Source organism: Orcinus orca, chromosome 6 (assembly GCF_937001465.1).
Source record: "Orcinus orca chromosome 6, mOrcOrc1.1, whole genome shotgun sequence".
In the NCBI taxonomy this organism is placed as follows: Eukaryota; Metazoa; Chordata; class Mammalia; order Artiodactyla; family Delphinidae; genus Orcinus; species Orcinus orca.
The window spans coordinates 110,105,024-110,126,527 of NC_064564.1; the positions used below are offsets into that span (position 1 = coordinate 110,105,024).

The 21,504-nt window shown below is 38.6% G+C and overlaps 1 protein-coding gene across 3 annotated transcripts in view; it reads right to left on the reverse strand.

Annotated features, from left to right (window-relative positions):
- NR6A1 (nuclear receptor subfamily 6 group A member 1) overlaps positions 1-21,504 on the reverse strand; it is a 205,513-nt gene that overhangs the window by 30,189 nt on the left and 153,820 nt on the right. For all 3 annotated transcript variants that reach the window (XM_012532795.3, XM_012532794.3, XM_033427218.2), the window contains one exon: positions 8,159-8,401. In XM_012532795.3, the coding sequence (XP_012388249.2) occupies positions 8,159-8,401 (243 nt within the window). The remainder of the gene's footprint in view (positions 1-8,158; positions 8,402-21,504) is intronic.

Sequence of the window (21,504 nt, forward strand, 5' to 3'; positions counted from 1 at the left end):
GAGTAGCAAGAGATAAGGCTGAAGAGGCCAACTGGGGCCAGATCATAGAGAGCCTTGGATGCCAGGCTAAGAGTATGGACTTTAGCAGAGGAGCCTGAGGATAAGATGGAATGCAGGGGAGGATGTGGTCATGTTGGCATATTTGAAAAATCTTTGTGATGGCAACTGTGGAAGGTGGCTTGGAGAAGGTAATATTAACAGAGAAGTAATGGCATCATGTGAGAGCAAGCTTTGCTATAATACACCTGGCTCCAAAAAAAATTAACACGCACAACCTGTAAAGTCGTTAGGGCAGGGCTGGTTGCCTCAAAAGCTAAGGGCTCCAAGTCTAACAGTTACCTGTGGTAACTGAAAGGCTGACAGGAAGTTCATTTTCCTTAAAGCAGCCATTATTCTTAGTCTTAGAAGATCACACACTCAGAATTAGACAAGCTTGAGTCTAAATCCAGTTTCTGCCAGGTCTGTGTAATTACAGACAAGTTTTTTTCATCTCTCTGAACTTCAGTTTACTTAAGAATAAAGAGGGCTATTGGAACCTGTCTTATGGGGTATTGTGAGGATAATATATAATTTAGCTAAAGCACCAAGCACAGGGGCTGGCATATGAAGTAGGAGGTGACAGCCTGCTTTACAAGGCTGCTGTGAATTTGGGTCAAGAAACATAGACAGCTAGATATATATTATCTAGATGCATGCTGGTTGTTGTCTAGAAGCTCTCTTTCAACCTTATTTCAAGTTCTAAACATACTTAAAATTCCTCCTCTGCTGTTCCAGGGTCAATGACAGTCTTCAGATACTCATATTTCCAATACTGATATCTCACACGTCTTTGCTTCAGCTCACAGGTACAGAACAAAGATCTGTCACTGGCAGATAGAACACTGACTATTTCTCACTTGATACTCCACTCTCAGTGTCTTGGAGGTGAGGAAGGAACTCAACTTGCTTTCCTTTTTGTTTAAAGGGCCACAAATCTTGAAGATTTACATCTTGCCAATTTCACCTTCTGGTATCTAAAAACTCGTGTTGTCCCTCAACCCCACCTGGAGTAAGAAACTCCTATACGTGTTAGATAGTATCATCGGTAAAATTAACCCATGAGGAAAGTATTAGTATTATCACTCCCACTGAACAGATGACTCTAATGCTCAGAAAAATGAAGTATTTTGCTTAGGGTGATAGAAACTAAATATCAGAACCAGACTATCAGATTAAGACCAACCTTCTTTCCAACACTACAATTTCCTGAAGTGTGTGTGCATCCCATTGGAGAAACTAATTTTAGGTGGTGCTTAAACTCTTAATTATACATTTATCCTAATGTGCATTAAAAATACTGATTTGCCATTCACTGAAGTGATAAAAATTCCATTTGAAAATTAACTTTGATTTTTTCAAAAATATAATTTAAAGAAGAACATAAACAACTGGTTTAATCAGAGAGGGTAACATCTGTTAAGACGGCATGATACTGCCTGAGGTGTGGGCAGCAATACCACATGTCACAGTGCCTCTGTTAAGAACCTGGATCATATTTTAAAACTTATATTCAGATACATGAGATTGCATTTGATCCTCACAACAACCTTAAAAAGTATATACATTATTATTATCCTATGCAGTTTAGACACGAGGAAACGAAAGCTCAAAGAGGAAAAGCAACTTGCTCAAGGTTATTCGGCGAAGAACTGACAGAGCTGGGATTTCAATTTAGGTTTTCTGATTCTAAAGTTGTGCTTGTTCCTTGATGCTACACTGAGCTAAGAGCAAGTTTTTCAGCAGGGCTGAGAGTCTTCTGGTAGTGAAGTTATTAAAATAAAACAACAGAACAAAGGCCTTCTGGGTATAGGATCACAGGAACAGTTCTGTTGCACCTCTCGTCTAAGCCTAAGAGAATGGCACCAGCTATGGTTCTTCTATCTACTCAGAAGAAGCACAACTACTTTTTCTGCTCTAGAACTCATGTACCTACTATTCCTCACTTGCTTAGGCCTGGGTAGCCAACCAAACCCAGAAACCAGAAAGGTAGAAAGACATAAAGCTAACTACATCAAAGCGCTGTTCAAAATCCACTGGTGCTTCCCTGTGGTCTATGGGCTAATTAAATACAAGCTCCCTAGCTTGGCATTCAAGATCCTCTGTGATCTGGTTCTTATGGGACTCTCCATCCTCATCTTTAGCCAAAAATGTTACACTGTACCTACAGAGAACTATTTGTTAGTTCTTGAACATGCCATGCTGTTTTACAACACAGTTTTGCCTCTGCACGTGTTGCTGCCTCTATTGAGAAAGAAACTTCACAGTGGAAAAATCTAACACCACCACGTTACCCAAGTGACACCACCTTAACTAAGTGACTCAACTTAAAATGACCAATAATGGGACAAACTTACACCATGTGCTCTAGATAGGATGCACTAAAAGGACACAACATAGCTTTTGTGGCATTCTTGCCAAAACTGCATAACCGCAACCTAATTGTGAGGAAAGTGACAAACCCAAATTGAGGGACGGTCTACAAAATAAATGATTTGTTTTCTTAAAAATTGACAATGTTATTAAAGACAAGAAAAGAATGAGGAACTACTTCAGATAAAAGGAGATTAAAAAGACCTAAGAACTAAATATAATGTGTGATTTTGGATTGGCTCCTAGATAAGAAAATAGAAATTGCTACAAAGGACATTGGGATAACAAGTGAAATCTAAATACGGTCTGCAATTAGTTAATAGTATTATGTCATGTTAAATTTCCTGATTTTGATAATAGTGCTGTGGTTATGTTAGAAGGAAAGGGGAATGAAATCTGTAACTTACTCCCAAATAGTTAAGAACACACACACGGAAGAAGAGAGAGGGACAGAAGCGGGAGCCATTTTTACAAAGCTCTAAGTTTGTAAGGAGCTTGAACTTCTATTCCTTCAAGATTCTGCTCAAATATTATCTCTCCTTGAGATTTCTCGGTGCTCCATTTTTATCCTGGTAAAGTGATACAGCAATGCCACAGGATCACTGTCTCAACAATGTCGTTCTACAAACAGCAACCTCCTCCAAGCTTTCCTTAACCTTTTCACTTTTGAACTAGTTATCTAGCAAGTTATGAGACAACAAAGTTATGGGAATTTTAAGTATTTTCGCATAATTACTTAACTGATATGAATTCCCCATGTGGCTCAGTGTAGCTTCCTCTTGCCTCTGATGATTTTAACAATATTTCTCCCATCCCATTTCCTACCCTGCCCCCGCCACCACCACAGTCAATTCATCAAACCAGGAAGCATCCTACACTAATTGGGACACGAGAAAAGTAGGACTTGGTCATGGCCCATGAGAGGATCACTGTCTAATAATGGGGGCAGTGCGGGAAACAGACAAGTACACAGACAAAGAGCACAAGGTGATCAGCGTTATGCAGAGAGCAAAAAAGGGCGATGGAAGCACTAAAGGGTTATATGGTGGGGGGTGGTGTCAGAGAAGGCGTCTTAGAGGATGTTACAAATAAAAGCTGAGTCTAGAATGAAAAGTATATATAGTCAGGTGAAGAAGAGGGGGTAGAACATTCCAGGAAGATGAAACCAAATGTGCAAAGCCCCCAAAACATGAAATATCCCCGAGTTCTTGGAGAACTGGATTATGTGGGAAGAGCAGAAGGGAGAGGGAAGGGATGCCAGAGGTCTTGAGAATCATTCTGAGGAGCCCGGCTTTACCTAAAGACTGCAAGATGTATGAGGAGGATGTGTTTCGGGGGTATTGGTGTAGTAGTGGGGATGGACAGAAAGGGCCCAGCCTCTACTCACCACACTTATTTAAATCTCCCTCATTGCTTTGCTAATTAATTTCCTTACCAGCCAAGTTCAAGGTCTGAAAAGATATCTATGTCCAGAGATGGGGGGCATAGGCTGAGTGTAGGCTCACACGTGACAGCTGTATTTTTTAACAGTTAATTTTTAAAATTTTGAGGTTAAGTTTAGATTTATAGAACAATTGCAAAAACAGTACAGAGAATTCCCGTATACTCTACACCCAGCTTCCCCTTCTGTTAACTAAGCTTACATAGCCATAGATCATTCATCAAAACTAGAAAATTAACTTTGGTAGAACACTATTCACCAAAGACTTTATTCAGATTTTCCCAGTTCTATTAATGTCCCTTTTCTGTTCCAGAATCCAATCCAGGATCTCACAATGCATGTAGCAGTTATGTTTCCATAGTCTCCTCCAATCTGTGACAGTTGCTTAGTCTTTCCTTATCTTTTGTGACCTTGACACTTACGGAGAGTATTTTGTAGAATGCCAGTTATTTTGAAGAATATTGCTCAATTTGGGCTTGTATGTTTTCTCATGATGAGACTGGGGATAAATCTATCCATCCCTGTGTGTGTATATGTGCATATGTATATGCGTGCCCTTCTTAGTGATCATATCAGGGGGTACATGATGTCAATGTAAACACACTGATGTTACTCTTGATCCTTTGGCTAAAGTGATATCTGTCAGAATTTCCTACTGAAATGTACTATTTTTCTCTTTGTAATTACTAAATATTCTGAGACTATTCTAAATATTCTGTTTCTGTTTAAACCCATGCTCTCTTATTTTAGCATCCATCAGTGGATCTTGCCTATAGCAACTACTGTGGTGTTCTAATGGTGATTTTCTATTTCCCTCATTTTTTCAACACTTACTAGAATTCCTCTGTAAGGAAGAATCATCATTCCTCTATTTATTCAGTTCATTTTATCAGTATGAACTCATGGATATTTTATTCTTTGGGTTATAAACTAATATATATATATATATATATATAGCACCTTCTAACTTTCCTGCACCACAAGATGCTCCAGACTCATCTTATATATTCCCTGCCTCAGCCCTAAAATCAACCAGTTCTCCAAGGACTTCTGATTCCTTTTATTGATATTTAGAAACCAAGATATGGACGCTAGGTGTGCTCGTTACTATTGGGGGTGTCATTGCTTCTAGCCCTTCTCAATGGCTGAGCTAGGAAATATATGTATGTATACCAACTCATGTATCTACACACACATCTATGTTTTTTTAATCTATCTAAACATGACTCCATATTACAATAACCTCTGACTCCAATCTAGTACCAGAGGTTTCATTCTAGCCTTCCCCTTTCCTGATTTATAACTTCTTTCCCTGATGTGAGAAACCCAACTCTCATTATCAACAGTTTATTTCCTTATTTGTTCAACCCTAGTATACAAAGAAAGTAGTGAAAGAATTCCTAAACCATAACCTTGAGAGAATCAAATTTATAAACCAGAGTGCTTTGTTTGTATACAGTTCTTTTTGTCTTCAGTTTTAACAGCATACAGTCAAAACACTATTTTCCAAGGCCAGCTCCTTTCTTCCTCGTTCCCTTCAGTGTGGCTATGTGATTTATTTGTAATATTAGACTCATTTGCTAAATGCTACAGTCTCTCTCCACCCCTGCCCACCATACTGGTTGCTGAAAAAAAATTTATATACAGTGAAATTCACTTCTTTTGTGGTGCTTAGTTCTATAGCTTTTGACAGATGCATAAAATTATGTGTCAAACACCATAGTTCCATCACCCCAAAAATACTCCAGCGGCAACTGCAATTTTAATTCTGCTTTCTCAGCACCAACCAGGAGGTGGCAGGGTTTCTCTCTGAGACGCAGCCTTCACCATGCAACTGAGCCTGTCTGCTCTGCATGCAAACGGGCCTAGGAAGGCAGCTCTACATCCCTCACATCTCATGTGTCATCTTCTCCTGGCTATGGTTAGAGGGGTTATGTTGGGTAAGCTTCTTCCTCCCTGGAAGAGGCAAGTTTGGCTGAAAGCCTCAGAATCTCACACTCATGACTGAATAAGCAGGACGATTCATCAGAGAGAGTAGTCAAGAAAGCAACTCATAAATATGCTTTGATAAAATACTCTCAGTGAAGGCAACAAAGGAAGATGAGAAAACTGTAGACCAAAACCAAGTCAGATGACCAAACTCTCTCTTCAATACATTACTTGGTGGCTTGTAAGGATTTCTGCAGGAGTAAACTGATAGTGGGGAAGGGAGAGGATTTCTAGGTAGCGGAAGGAAACTAGCACAGGCAGGACAGTGCAAGGCATGCTTGAGGTACAGTAAATTCTGGACAAATGAGGTTAGAAACATAGACAGGGGACAAAGTTGGTAACAGTTTAAATGCCCTATTAAATGTTTTTATCATTCAGTAAATATAGCACATTCCAACACGCAACTAGTTATCCCATACAGTAGACATGTGAAGCAGTGTGTTGTCCATCTGGTTAGGTACAAGTTTTGCTTGATTAATAACAAATTACATTTTAAAAATTATTAACTGTCAATACAACAACCACTAATCCAACTACTTGTAAGTCATTTTACCTCCCTAAGCTGCCTCTGTACACTGAGGGTAATAGTTAACAATAGGGTTGTTGTGTGTATTTAATGAGATAATGCATAGAAAGTATACAAGACTTTTTGGTACACACAATGCTCAGTAAATATTAGTATTGTAAGTTAATTATAAATGGCCTATATTTACCTAAATGCCCTTCTATATCTCTCTTACCTCTCTTCATAATAGGCAAGTTTTCAAAAAAATCTTATTATCCCATACACAATTTAAAAAACTAGTCTGAAGTGTCTGCTACAAAACCAATTTGAACAATTCATTAAATCTGACTAATCCCCACCCCATACTACTACTATGAGCTCTTAATACCTCGCTGGGTATTTTATATACATAGTCATATTTAATCCTCTACAGAGCTCTGAAAGTTAAGTATTATCATACCATTTTAAAGGTAAGATTTAGCATCAGAGACATAAAGCAAACTGCCCAAGGTCACAGAGCTAGTCTGTCACCAACCTCTCCCCTCCTGAACCTCTATTCTTTTACTGGACTACACTGCAAGGCTCTCCACCCTCCATGAGAATACTCCTAAAGTTCTGACATTGGCCCTCTTTCTCTTCTGTATCCAAGTTCTCTCTTTGGGTGACTTCTACCCACTAACAAAACTTTACCACCTCTATGCCAATAGCTCCACAAACTTCTACTTGTAAGCAGGACTTTTCAGCTCAGTTCCAATCCGACTTCCTTAGTGGACATCTATGTGTGTGTCCTTCTCAGGTACTTCAAATTCAGCACCTACCAAGGTCAACATTTTGCCCCATTCTTTTATTAATTAATTTACTTTTTTTTTTTTTTTTTTGCGGCACACGGGCCTCTCACTGTTGTGGCCTCTCCTGTTGTGGAGCACAGGCTCCGGACTCGCAGGCTCAGCGGTCATGGCTCACGGACCCAGCCGCTCCACGGCATGTGGGATCTTCTCAGATCGGGGCACGAACCCGTGTCCCCTGCATCGGCAGGCGGACTCTCAACCACTGTGCCACCAGGGAAGCCCCAATTAATTTACTTTAATTCGAATTATCAGCTTCAACCTCTGGTACTGCCCAATAGTCAGTATGTCACCAACTCCTATCAGGTGAGCTTCTCCCACATCTCCCCATCTGTGCCATTACTTTCCCCTCCTCCTCTCCTTCAGATCCTTCATACCTTTCTTGTGGACTCTTCTAAATACTTTCTAAGTGTTTTTTCTGCTTCCCCCACCCCAATCCATTCTTCAAAGCTGCCCTCTGGATTAACCCCCTTAGAATATTGGTTTATTCATGTCATCTTAGGCTAATGGCTCTTGGAAAACTTCCCAATAAATCCCAAATTCTTCACCAACCTGGATGCAGATTTCTGGGTATGCCCAACCTGAGTATGCCATGCTTATACCAAACAAAATGATAACACATTCAGGGGACCTACTGCCTTCCTGCCATTTCATATAAAATTCCTGCTTCCTTTCATCATGCCCTGAAAAAAGAACTAGTGGAGTATATTAATCCTACTTAGTACCTGATTGTTAATTGGGGTCTTGTCACATGGACCCTGTGCATTCATTCTCACAGGATTCTTAACATCTCACCAGTCTTTTCTCCCACCTAATCTGGGAGATCCCTGTAGGAAGATTCATTTTTGGGTTATGAGTACACAGTACAAGTGCAGGCTTGGGAAATGAATAACTCCAAGGCTTAATGGCTGACACTAAAGATAAAGTGATGGGTGAAGTGTGGGTAGCAGAGCCGCAAGCACCACTCACCCTTCCGGTTCATCCCCATCTGGAGGCATTTGAGCAGGCGGCAGTACTGGCATCTGTTCCTCTGCTTCCGAGACATGACACAGTTCTTGTCACGACTGCACCGATACACCCGCTTGTTGCAAATGCTCCGCTTGAAAAACCCTTTGCACCCCTCACAGGAGATGATTCCATAGTGCAAGCCTGTGGCGCGGTCCCCACAAATGAGACAGGTTCGTTGTTCAGCCCGATCATCTGGAACAGAAACTGAACATATGCAAGTTAGAACACAGTGGAAATAATGGCTTTAAGCCTGCAGATCTAAAATTAGCAACCCTGGATAGACCCAGAACATTACCCTCTCCAGGCTAACTGGCAAAGAGGTGGCATCTTTAAAGTCCTTGTTGTAGGAACAGACTCCTGCATCTACCTGTAGATACCACAAACATAGCCTAACTAAAAAAAGAACTCACATTTCTTCCTCTGAGTTTCATCATCACTTGGACCAGTAACCAAGTCAGAAACCTGGAAGGTATCTTTGACTCCTCCTTCTCCCTTACCTTCTTTAGCAACAGCCCATCACTTCTACCCTGTAGGAAGGTGGTAAGGATTACTTACCATGTATGTAAGTGCCCAGCATATGGTATATACCCAATAAATGATAGTTATAATTATTAACAAGCGAAGAAGCTTCCATGCCCAGCTAAGCCATCCACGCATCCAATAGATATATACTGAGCAACTATTCTCTTCTAGGCACTGTTGTAAGGCATGGATACAGCAATGAATAAAAGACCCTGGTGAAGCTTACATTCCAGCAGAACATCTACTCTGTGTCCAGGCGCTGTACTAGGTATTGGGTATTCAGAAATAAATCATCATAATCCCCACAGTCAAGGAACTCACTGTCTAGCAACAAACAAATTAGTCAAAGCAGAAATTCAGGCTGGAATATAGCTCTTCACTTCCTCTTTGGACCAAGCAAATTCCACTTTGGACCAAGCAACTGCCAAAGAACAGGCATATGACAAAAAAAAGTGCCTTGGTGAACTATGTCAGACCTTGGTAGCGGGTCCAAGAAACCTCCAGCAGAGAAAGACAAATAACATATTATATTACTTAGAAAACAAACTTCTGGTTACCAAAGGGGAAAGGGAGGATGGAGGGATAAACTGGGAATCTGGGATTAACAGATACATACTACTATATATAAAATAGATAACAAGGACCTACTGTGTAGCACAGAGAACTATATTCATTGTCTTGTAATAACCTATAATGGAAAAGAATCTAAATATGTATATAACCAAATCACTCTGCTGTACACCTGAACACTGTAAATCAACTATATACCTCAATTAAAAAAACAAAAAGGAAAAAAGAAACCTCCTGCAAAGATTCTGATCTGTGCCAAGCACCTAACACGTGTTATTGTGCTGAATCATCACAACAAACCTAACTGAGGTACCCTTATTTTACAGCTGAGGAAACTCATGAAGCTCATGAGGTAATATCACTCTTCAACAGTCACCCATCTAGTAAGAAAGGGAACTAGGGCTGGAACCCCCAAAGTCTATGTACCTAACCAACATACTCTGTGGCCACGGCAAGGCAAATCTATCCATTCTACGCAGGTAAGTCAGGCCCTTCCCTTGGGAAACACACACACACACACACACACACACACGCACATGCACACGCACACACACACACACACACACACACAGCTTAAAAAAAGCCAAGGTCTCCCTTTGTAAATGAACAAACAGAAAGAAGCAAACTGTCCCAAATGGTGCTTGTCCAGATGTCAGATAGAGATTTCTGCACCTCTGATTCTTACAAAGGACTTGAAGGGTATTTAAAGTATGTTTACATTCATTATCTCACTTGTACCAAGACCAGGGCATGGATTATTTTTATCTTATAGATACGGCAAAGAAAATTCGGTGAGTACCAAGCGTGTACCATGCAGTGTTCAAGAAGTTTTTACTGTCTTATTTATTCATCTCAATGACTGTGAGAGGTATCTTTATCCCCATATTACAGAATCAAGAATCTTAAGAGTTAAGAAAGGGCCTTAGAAATTGGCTCCAACAGACCTTTATCTGAGGCATGAAATGAACTCCCTCTACGATATTCCAAGACAAGGGGTTGGAACTCTACTTGCACATATCCAGTGACTCAGTAAGGTACTTCATTCCATTCATTCCGTTTTAGATAGTTTTAATGGTTCAAAAGCTTTTCTTTACACTGAGCCAGAGTCTATTAACCTGAAGCTTTCCTCATTGCCCTGAGTTACGTGCTCACGGGCAAAAAATAAATGTATAACCTAGCCTAGTTCATATACCAAGCATTCAGAGATTTAAAGATAAGTGGGGTTCCTAATTTTTCTTCTCCTATTTCTTATTCTTAATCATATAGTATCAAAATTTCTCGTAAAACAAAGTATCCAGAACTAAATGGTTTGATTTTCTCAATTTAAGACTCAATTAGTTTTGTTTATGTATCTGCAGCTATCAACACCAGTATATACATAGTATTTTATAATTATCAATGCTATGCTATAAAAATGCTACACATTTTATAATGGGAAAAAAATGAAGCTTAAAGAGGTAAGGAAATTTAATTGGTTATATAATCAGGAGTGGAACTGAAATTAGAATTCAAGACTTTCTGATTTTGAGACTGATGTATTTCCAATCCCCCCCGACATTTAATTCACATCTGGTTCACAGACATCTAAATCCTGAAGTATTTATCACATATTAACATTAACGCATGTCTTTCTTATTCCATTCTTGGGAAGTGTAGGATTTCTAAACCCAATGGTAGGACTTTACACTTGTCTTTGATCAAATTTATCTTTATATAAGAAATTCTATGTGTCATTCTGGTCTATGGAACTCTTTGGGGATCCGGTCCTGCCACCCAGTATATTAGTTATTTCTCACTCCTCCTCCTTTTCTCTAATATTGTATGGTCAATATTAGATCATTTTCATTTCCAATCTTAAAACAATATTCAACAGAAATGTGGCCTCAGGCAAGCTGTTGGAGCCCCTTCTCAATCTGACTTAACCAAATTAACCAGCTGGAAACAGCTGTTCAACTAGTTCTGTCTGTTAATTAGGCCAGACATTTCTCTATCTTATACATAAGGATATCATGTTATATGCCTCACTGAAATTTGTCTATCTTTTACATAAGGATATCATGTTATATTCCTCACATGAAATCTGAAATTTCAGATTCATTACATCTACAGTATTCTTTTACTAGTGAGCCTAACAAAACAAAGGAGATGTTCATAACCATATAGCACTCTTAATCTATTCAATGTTCTTAATCTGTTAGTCTACCTGAAAATATAACGGGGAAAAAAATCAGGCAAATAAGCACTTCAAAGTAGAGACTATGGGAACACAGCCAATATTTTATAATTTTAAATGGAGTATAATCTACAAAAATATTGAATCACTATGTTGTACACTTGAAACTAATATTGTAAATCAACCATACTTGAATTAAAAAAAATATATATATATAAAACACCACCACCAACAGAAACAATAGCAACAAAAACAAAGTAGAAACTATGGCTCTTAGTAACTGTAGTGCTCAGTAAGATAACAGACAGAGTTGTTGATGAAAATCTGAGGGTTTGAAAAATGATAGGTATTTAAAACTCTGAACAAGGCAGCTTGCTATCTACAAAAATAGCAATGGGTTAAAAAACAGTAGGAGAGAAGACTCTTACTAATTTATCAGAGAAGTTCAATGTTTGTCTTGATCAGGAATACTAGAAGGTAAAAGGGCTCAGACAGTGTACTCTAAAAATACCATTTCCTATGAACAGGAGCCAGGACTCCTAAGAGAAATGGTTGATTTCAGGTTTGAGGCAGAATGTATACAAGATGAGTCTTGTACTACCCAAGACTAATAATGGGGTTATGTCAAAAGGATACAGGGAGCAACATAAAAGCCTCCCATTGGCCTTAAATGGAGCAGACTATGCATCAAAAAGAATGATGGCAATGGATTAAAACACTTCAGATATAAAAATCAATGAGTTCATAATAATATTAAAAAGAAAAACTTCATTAGTTACCATTGGAGGTTTCTAGGACACCAATTCAGTATTCTGAAGATTGATGAATGAAGGGGAAAAAAATCAAACATTAAAGTAAAAACTATTGGAAACTTCTTCTTTTGCTCTCCTCCCCATGAGTAAGAGAAGAGAGGAGGGTGAACACTAAGACAGTTTTTAAGAACTTTAAACTTTAATTGAGAAGACTGGCATTAGGTAAACAGATTTGCCTGGCAGTCAAGGGAAGAGGATTGGGTGGGGAGGTAGAGTTGAACTCGGGCCCCATGGCAAGGTAAGTCTCAACTCAATGATGGAAAGGAAAGAGACAACTGTCAGCTCTCCAAAATCTTCTGAGCAGAGGCAGTAGAACATAGAGATTAAGAACTTGGTCTCTAAAGTCAGAATCCTTGGGTTCAAATCTAGGCTCTATGACTTACTTCCTGTGTGACTTTGGAAAGCTTCTTAACCTCTCCAGAGGTACCTCAGTTTCTAGTCTATATAAAATGTGGATCATACTACCTTCTTCAAGGAACTGTTGTGAGAATCAATGAGCTAACAGATGACCTATAAATGACATGGAGCTCTAGCTTCCTCATGGTCTGTATTAGAATGAGACAGCTTTATGAACTCTAAAGTACTAGACAATATTGTTGACTGTCTTTTTTTTTTTTTGTAACTTAAAAAAACTTGAAAAATTCCACTAGCACAAAGGAGGAGTATTCAGTCAGTCTGGTGGCAGGGTAAGGTAATAACAGATTTCCTAGAGGAGGTGAATTCTGAAGTATGCCTATCAGTTAGACAAGTGAAAGGAGAGGAGGGTATAAGCAGAAGAAACAACTGGCATATAAAGTAATGTCTCAATTTTGGCGCTAGAAACCTCTAACTTGGGTTTTCCTCAAAACAATCTCATTCATTTCTAGAATAGCCAATATAGTTTACTAATCTTCAGCAAGACTAACTCAAGATGAGTTACACAGAAATATCCACAGATACAACATCAAGTTATGTCCTACCCCTCTATATGTAAAACAGTCATGATTTGCCCAGAATTTTTCTCCTGCAAGATGTTCTCAAGGATGCTTGCTGGTTACTCATGAGAAATAAATGTAACCACACATGGGCATTGTTAGAAAGGAAGGTAACATGCTTGTCTTTGCTATAGTCTTTCAAAACTTAGAAACAATCTTAAGAATTTATTTTTAATCAGAAATGATTCTAAGGCAGGTAACAGGAACTATCATATAATTTTCATTTCTTCACACATTAACACTCTTGTGTAGAGAGAGAAGGGCTAATACAGAGCTCGGTTAGGGTCACTATGAACACAGATTAATCTTCAGAGGCAGAAACATCAAGTTCAAAGGAAATAATGAAAATGATGAATAAGCAGCTGATATGGTTGGCTTAGAAGATTAATAACAATCGGAACCAGGTAAGAGCCCTAGCAACATCTCTTCAGGGTACCAATGACACGCGCCCGCTCACACAAATCGATGTTCCTGTTTCTACATCATTTAGCAAGAACAAAAAGTAAATGAATACAAGGATATTTATAAATGAATCTATCTGGTCGTCAATCTGACCAGAATTTTACAATACTGAGGTTCTTCTTGTCTTATAAAAGTGGCAGGACCCCTTAGTTACACCTAACCAAGATTATACTGCAGTATTAAGTCTCAATCGAAAACATTAACAGTGGGCTTCCCTGGTGGCACAGTGCTTAAGAATCCACCTGCCAATGCAGGGGACACAGGTTTGAGCCCTAGTCCGGGAAGATCCCACATGCTGCAGAGCAACTAAGCCCGTGCACCACAACTACTGAGCCTGCACTCTAGAGGCTGTGAGCCACAACTACTGAAGCCCGCACACCTAGAGCTCGTGCTCTGCAACAAGAGAAGCCACTGCAATGAGAAGCCTGCGCACCGCAACGAACAGCAGCCCCCGGTAGCTGCAAGTAGAGAAAGCCTGCGTGCAGCAACAAAGACCCAACTCAGCCAAAAATAAATAAATAAATATATTAAAAGAAAAACAAAACCATTAACAGTAACATCTGGTACCATGACTGCTACACAGAAGAAGCTCATCTTGTTGAATGAATGAATGAATGAATAAATACTATGGCTTAGTGCAGTGTTTTCGAAATTATGTCATAACCCATAGCATCACGACTAGCGTTTTTAGAAGAAATGAGAGAAAATATCAAAGTGCATCACATGTAGTAAGGGTGAATATTGTGAAACCTTCCTTTCAATTAAGGTGTGTGCATTTTATGTCTGTGTGTACATGTGTGCAGTGGATTACAATGTACTATGGATCAAATTGTAAAAAGTTTAAAATACACTGATTTTGTGGTTACGACACACTGGGTATGAATTCCAGCTCTGCCACATCCTAGCTTTGTTAACTGTGGACACACAACTCAGTTCTCTTAAGTCTTATTATCAACTGTAAAATAGAGATAACAATAGTACTCACCTCATGCAGTTGCTAGGGAATAAACAATTATAGGTATATGACAACAGTCATCGTGTACCTGGTGCTTATTATGTAACAAGTTCTGTTCTATATGTGTCACATATAATAATTCGCTCATTCCTCACAACTCTATTATCCCCATTTTGTAGATGTAAAAGACTGAGGCACACATAGGATAAAAAAATATGCCCCAGGTCCTCAACAGGACCTAGCTATCTAGTAGGCAGCAGAGCCAGGATTCTAAGCAGACAATCTTGAACTAGGATCTGAGACCTTTCATACTACACTATACTGCTTAATACAATTCCTAATATACAGTAAATACAATAAATGTCAGTTGTGCCACTGTTATTAAAGATACATTTCCTGTAAGATCAGAACCTGATAAAAAATTGCAACTTATGAAACATTCTGGAAAGTATTTTGTTTAAAAACAATCCATCTTAAAAGCAATAAATAGTGCTTTAATAAAAAAAAGAAAAGGCTTTGACAGATATCAAATTATTATTATTAAACTCTTGGCAAATTAGGAATAGAAAATAAACTTGCTTAATATAATAAAGACTATCTAAACAAACCTGTACCAAATATCATACTTAATGGTGAAATGCTTTAAAAAACCTTTTCTTTTGAGATTGGAAGACAAGGATGGCCCATTATCAATACCTTCATTCAACACTGTACTGGAGGTTCTAGCAAGCACAGTAAAATTTAAAAAAAAATACAAAAACTAACTATATTTCTATCCCAGCCACAAACAGAAATGAAATTTCAAAAGATGCCATTTACAATAGCATATAAACATACCTAACTAGGTAACATACCTAAACATATAAAATACCTAGGTTGCAATCTAATAAAGACATATAAGATCTCTATGTAAAAATTTTAATATACTTATTTAATGTGAAATATTTCTAAGATAAATTGAAGAAGATTTCAGTAAATGGACAGGTATGTTATGATCACAGATTGGAAGAGTTATTATTGTAAAGATCTACAGTCAGTAAAATTCCATTCAAAATCCCAGTTCTGTGTGTGTGTGTGTCTGTGTGTGTATACCTGACAAGCTAATTTTAAATGTATATGTAAATGCAAAAGAACAAAAATAGCACAAATACTTAAGAAAAAATAAGATGACTTTATCTACCACATACCAATATTCATTTTAAAGCTATAGTAATTAAGATATCTTTTACTGGCTCACAGGTAGACAAACAGACCAAAGGAACTGAATGGAGAATCCTACAACATCATCATACATATATGGATATTTAATTTATGATATGAGTGGCACTGCAGAGCAGTGAGGAAAATACAATTCTTTTCCATGAACAATGTTGGGACAATCAGATACCTAATATGGAAAAAAAAAAAAGAAACTTGATCCTACCTCACCCCATGCAAAATATTTAATTCCAAGTAGATAGCAGACCCAAGTATCAAAAGCAAAATAAGGGCTTCCCTGGTGGCGCTGTGGTTGCGAGTCCGCCTGCTGATGCAGGGGACGCGGGTTCGTGCCCCGGTCCGGGAAGATCCCACATGCCGCAGAGCGGCTGGGCCCGTGAGCCATGGCCACTGAGCCTGCGCGTTCGGAGCCTGTGCTCTGCAACGGGAGAGGCCACAGCAGTGAGAGGCCCGCGCACCAAAAAAAAAAAAAAAAAAAGCAAAATAATATACCACTCAGAAGATAATAAAGAAGAATATCTTCATGATCTTGGGATAGGAAGAGATTTCTGAAACAGGCCATAAAAAGCACAAACATAGAGGAAAACATTAATAAAATTGGACTACATTAAAATGAAGAACTTCAAGAGAGTGATAAGGCAAGCCACAGTGTGAAAGAAAATATAAGCAATACACACAACCTAGAGTGCTCACATCCAGAACATGTAAAATTCCTTTACATCAATAAGAAAAAAGCAACCCAGTAGAAAACTGGGCAAGAGACCTGAACAGGCATTTCACAAAGGAGGCTATCCATATACTCAATAAACTTATGAAAAGATGTTCAAACCTATCAGCAATCAAAGACATGCAAATTAAGACATGCAAATTAAAACCACAGTGATACACTATTACACATCCATTAGAATGGCTAAAAATTAAAAATGACTTCAAGCTATGGTGGCAATTTGGAAAAACTAACTTTCACATACCATTGGTAGAAGTGTTTTACTGGTACAACTACTATGGAAGTGTGTCATTATTAGAGTTGAAGATACACCTTATCTTATGACCCATTCCCAAGTACATACCCAACAGAAATACATGCACATGTGTATTAGAAGACAAGTTCAAGGATGTTCACAGCAGCATGCTTTATAAAAGTCCCAAATTAAAAATTACCATACATTCATCAACTTACTGTAGATAAACAGTGTAATTCGTACAATATAATACTTTACAGCAGTAAAGATATTTGAACTACTGCAACAGCATAGATGACGCATACAAACAGTGTGGGGTAAAAGAAACCAGGAAAAAAAGAATGCATACTGTAGGATTCCATTTGTATTAAGTAAGTTAAAACAACAACAGCAACAACAATAACAAACAAGCAATAGAGGGGAAAGAGACACAGAGTGAAGAGAGTGCTGGGGTGGAGAGAAGCTTTTGGATCCTGTCAAGGTTCTATTTCTTGATTTGAGTGGTGCCTGTTTTATATTAATTCATTAGGCTGTAAATTTGTGTTTTATTTACTTTTCTCTAAGTGTTATATTTCACAATAAAAAGGTTGAAAACAAAAGATAGCAGAGCACTTCAGGAAAGGAAAAGGACATCATCAATAGTAAAATGAAAGAACACAAACGTAAGGTGTGTTTGAAGGAACTGCATAGGATATTATAGTTAAGTAGAGAGGAATGGTCAGAGATAAGTCCAGAAAGCTAGTTTGGAACAGAGTGCAATTGATTTTATCCTACTGATAAAAGGCTACTGAGATTTTAAAATAGAGGTATGTCTGGATCAAAGCAGTATTTTTAGGAATATTAACCTCACAATGATGTGCAGGTTGCCACAAGATGGATGGCATGGGCATCTAGGTAACAGGAATGATAACAAAGGAATGGCTGAATGGAAGTGAAAAGAAAGCACAGGAGCCCTAGAGATGGCTTGTTGACTGACTAGATTCCAGAGGGGGGATGAGGGGAGGACGGGATAGGAAAGTGTTTAAAAAATGAACTCGAGGTTCTAAACCAAGGTGGCTGTGAGAAATGTGATATCACTAATAGAAAAGAGTAAAGCAAAAGCTAAGTGAGGGACAAAAATCAATGGCTTCAGTTTAACAGAGGATGATGGGCAAGTCAAACAGAAGTCTTCCAAAGGCAGTTACTTAGAGGACAATGGTTCAGGCTAGAATGAAGGATTTGGGAGTCATCAACCCAAGGGAGGGTTGAAGCTATGGCTTCCAAGGAGGAAGGGGATGTGCGGAGAAGTAGCCGGAAGGTAAAATGGAGACACAGAGAGGGGAAGGTAAGAAGTTAGGGAAAGAAAGTGAGATGACATGATCAAAGAAGAAACAGGTAGAATATAAACCCATGATTGTGAGAAAGATAAGGGACAAAAAGGGTTTCACAAAGAAGAAGAGCACTGTCAAACACAATGCAGGTCAAAAAGTGTGAGGAATAAGAAAAGGCTCAAAGATCACTGATGAGAAGTTTCAGTGAACTGGTTAGAACAAAAATCAGATTCAGTTAAAAACAGGTTGAGTGGTAAAGATATAAAATTAGTATTTTATTATCACTCCAAGAGTGATAGAAAAACATTTTGCAGGAAGAAGCAACAGATTTAAGCAAATGTTTATTTTTTAACCAGGAGAAATTCATATGCATTTAAAGAAGATAAACATAAGAATAAAGCCTTTTAAGAGGATTAAGAACTGTAATCCAGACATACTTTCAAAATAAAAAGTAATGAAATGTAAAAAAATTAAACATTAAAATTTTTCTTATGTATTTTATTTTTATTAAGAAAAAGATAAAGGTACATGCCTAGTGCCAGAAAAGGAAAGCGATTTACCCAAGGTCACACAGCTAGTCAGTGATGGATCTGAACCTCAACCTTACTACTTTTCCAGACAGACTTCCCATTATACAAACTACCTCCTATGGGGGTGGGGTACAGGAAGAGAAGGATGGTATGTATCAAAATTGAGCCTCAGTGCTGCTGCTGCCTTTCTTTTTTTTTTAACCAAAGAAACAACTGGAGTCACAACAAAATCTGTGTAACTAGATGTATTCTTACCATGCTGTGAGTGAGCACTAAGTACCTTCATATTAGCAACCAGTTCTACCTTAACTTGGTTAAATGCAGACCAAAACCTGTTGTTGAAATGCATCTTACTGTCATACCTCCACTCAGCACTGCTGTTACAAAAATACCTCCCCAACCCCACAAAGAGCATTTTACCCATTCCAAGGGCTCAGGTTACGCAAATTACATTTGGAAACTGATTTTTATCAAAACCTGCTTTTCAGACTGTGATGAAGGCCAGATTTAAGAAATGGAGAGTACAGCTGCTCACTAGACCAAAATTATGCTGACAGCTCAGGCAATCTGGAACTTGGCTGGCTAAAGGGTATCAAAAACAAAGGGGATCTGTTTCAACTGGATTGCTGGTTCTAACTCACTGATCAGTTGCATAGTCTAAGTACTGACTGCACTCGGTTTTATAGGTTGCCACTATCTGAAATGAAGGCATCAGGTGGTGTAGCAGAAATGAAATTGGGAACAGGTACCCTCAAAATTTCATTTGTGAATATAGAATTCAAACAGAAATAAGTAAAAGTCATAGGATTTCTCCTCTACTAATATATTCTTCCTCCTCTACACTTACCACCATAAAAATCCATTTCCAGAGGCCACACATGGAGTTCCACAGAGGACATTTCTAAAAAATGACATCAGTTGAATGAAAGCAAGCGAGCAATTTACAAGACTGGTATTAACTGAATGTTTGGAAATTATCCCTGTATGTCACTGAATGAAAGATGGGAAAAAGACAATGTTACCACCATTAACTGCTTAGGCCTGGAAACACAGATGAAATGGTTCACAAATTACAATTAACTGAATGCCACAGGAAATGAATTCAGGGAAAATATTATCCCATCACTCAACAGGTGGGGGTAAGAACATAAAGTTTCAGACCAAAGTCCCTAGTTCCTTCCAGTCTCTTATACGTAGAAATCTTTGAACTAGGAATGAAGTTTCAAGTTGCAATGAAAACAGTTTTCATATTCATGCAAATTTAGGTTTTCCAGTTGGAGAAAAAAACCTGCAGATTTGTGGTTTGTCCTATTTGGATTGTTAATGGGAACTTTTAAGGATTCCTTGTTCATTTAGGGAAAAAAAGAGTTGGTTGATTCTGAGGAGTCTTCTCTGAAAAAAAACGTAAACATATATTTCATTAATAGATAGCTTGGATCCCCACATTATGCCTCTACACAAGTATTTTTGAATTTGGAAGTATAAAGTAGACATTGATTCACTATTTAATAATTCTTACTTCAAATCATCTCTTGACATTTATTCACTAAATAAATATTTGAGGACTTCTCTGTGCCTCTGGAACTATGAACGTGACCAGTAAGATGGCCTTGTTCTAGAAAAGCAGAAGCTGCTCATCTGTGTGATAGTGGTGGTGATGAGGGCTGGGGATGAAGTGAACCAGAGGTGCTATACCACATGGATTCATAAGGGCTGAGAGTAGTTACTATGGCTCCTGAAGCTTAAACATGGCTCCCTGTAGTAAAAACATACCAATCTTGAGAATTCCCTGGCAGTCTAGAGGTTAGGATTTGGCACTTTCACTGAAGGGACCTGGATTCAATCCCTGGTCAGGGAACTAAGATCCCACAAGCCATGTGGTACAAACAAAAAAAGAAAAAAACCCATATTGATCTTTATTCAATCTGTGGACACTGCCCAACCTGAACCAGCCTGCTCCCTCCTTATTTCCACCAAGAGTTTTCAGCCTTCGGAGTTTAATATCCCTAGTCCCCAAAACTGACTTACACAGTATAGGATTTCTAGTCCTCTTATCACACTGGTCATCTGCCTTCTCCTCTGGACATGTTCCTGCTTGTAAGGATCTTATGAAAATATGATGCTCACAATCTAGTGTGGATTGATGAGTACGTAACAGAGGGGGTGTATTTCCCCTACTCCCTTTTATATGTATATATTTTTTGGCTGCGCCGCACAGCTTATGGGATCTTAGTTCCCCAACCAGGGATTGAACCCAGGCCCTCGGCAGTGAGAGTGCAGAGTCCTAATTACTGGACCTGTATACTGTGATTTTAATGAATGCAAATTGGATTTATCACCTTTAGGGTGTCTGTATTTGTGACAGTATAATACTATATATATGACTGCATAAAAGATAATGGATTAATATTATTAATCAGTCCTGAGTATATAGTAACTCAAATCTCTCAGTCTTTTTTTCATGTTTTGCTGCTAAGCTGCCTCATTCACATCCTGTAAACTGGAACTTGGTGCCAAATAAAAGATTGTTTATTGCCTTGTCTGAGTCACCCTGATGTTCCTGCCTATTAAGATGATATGAGCTTTCCCTCCTAGGTTTGGGTGTTCAATAGAAGCCTACAACGCACATTCCACATCCGTACTTCCAGCTTTTATACAAAATTGGTGAGGGTTAAGCTAGGCTTGTGATCTCAGGCTGTGATCTATCAAAAAGTAATACAGTTGGGGCTTCCCTGGTGGCGCAGTGGTTGAGAGTCCACCTGCCGATGCAGGGGACACGGGTTCGTGCCCCGGTCCGGGAGGAACCCACATGCCGCGGA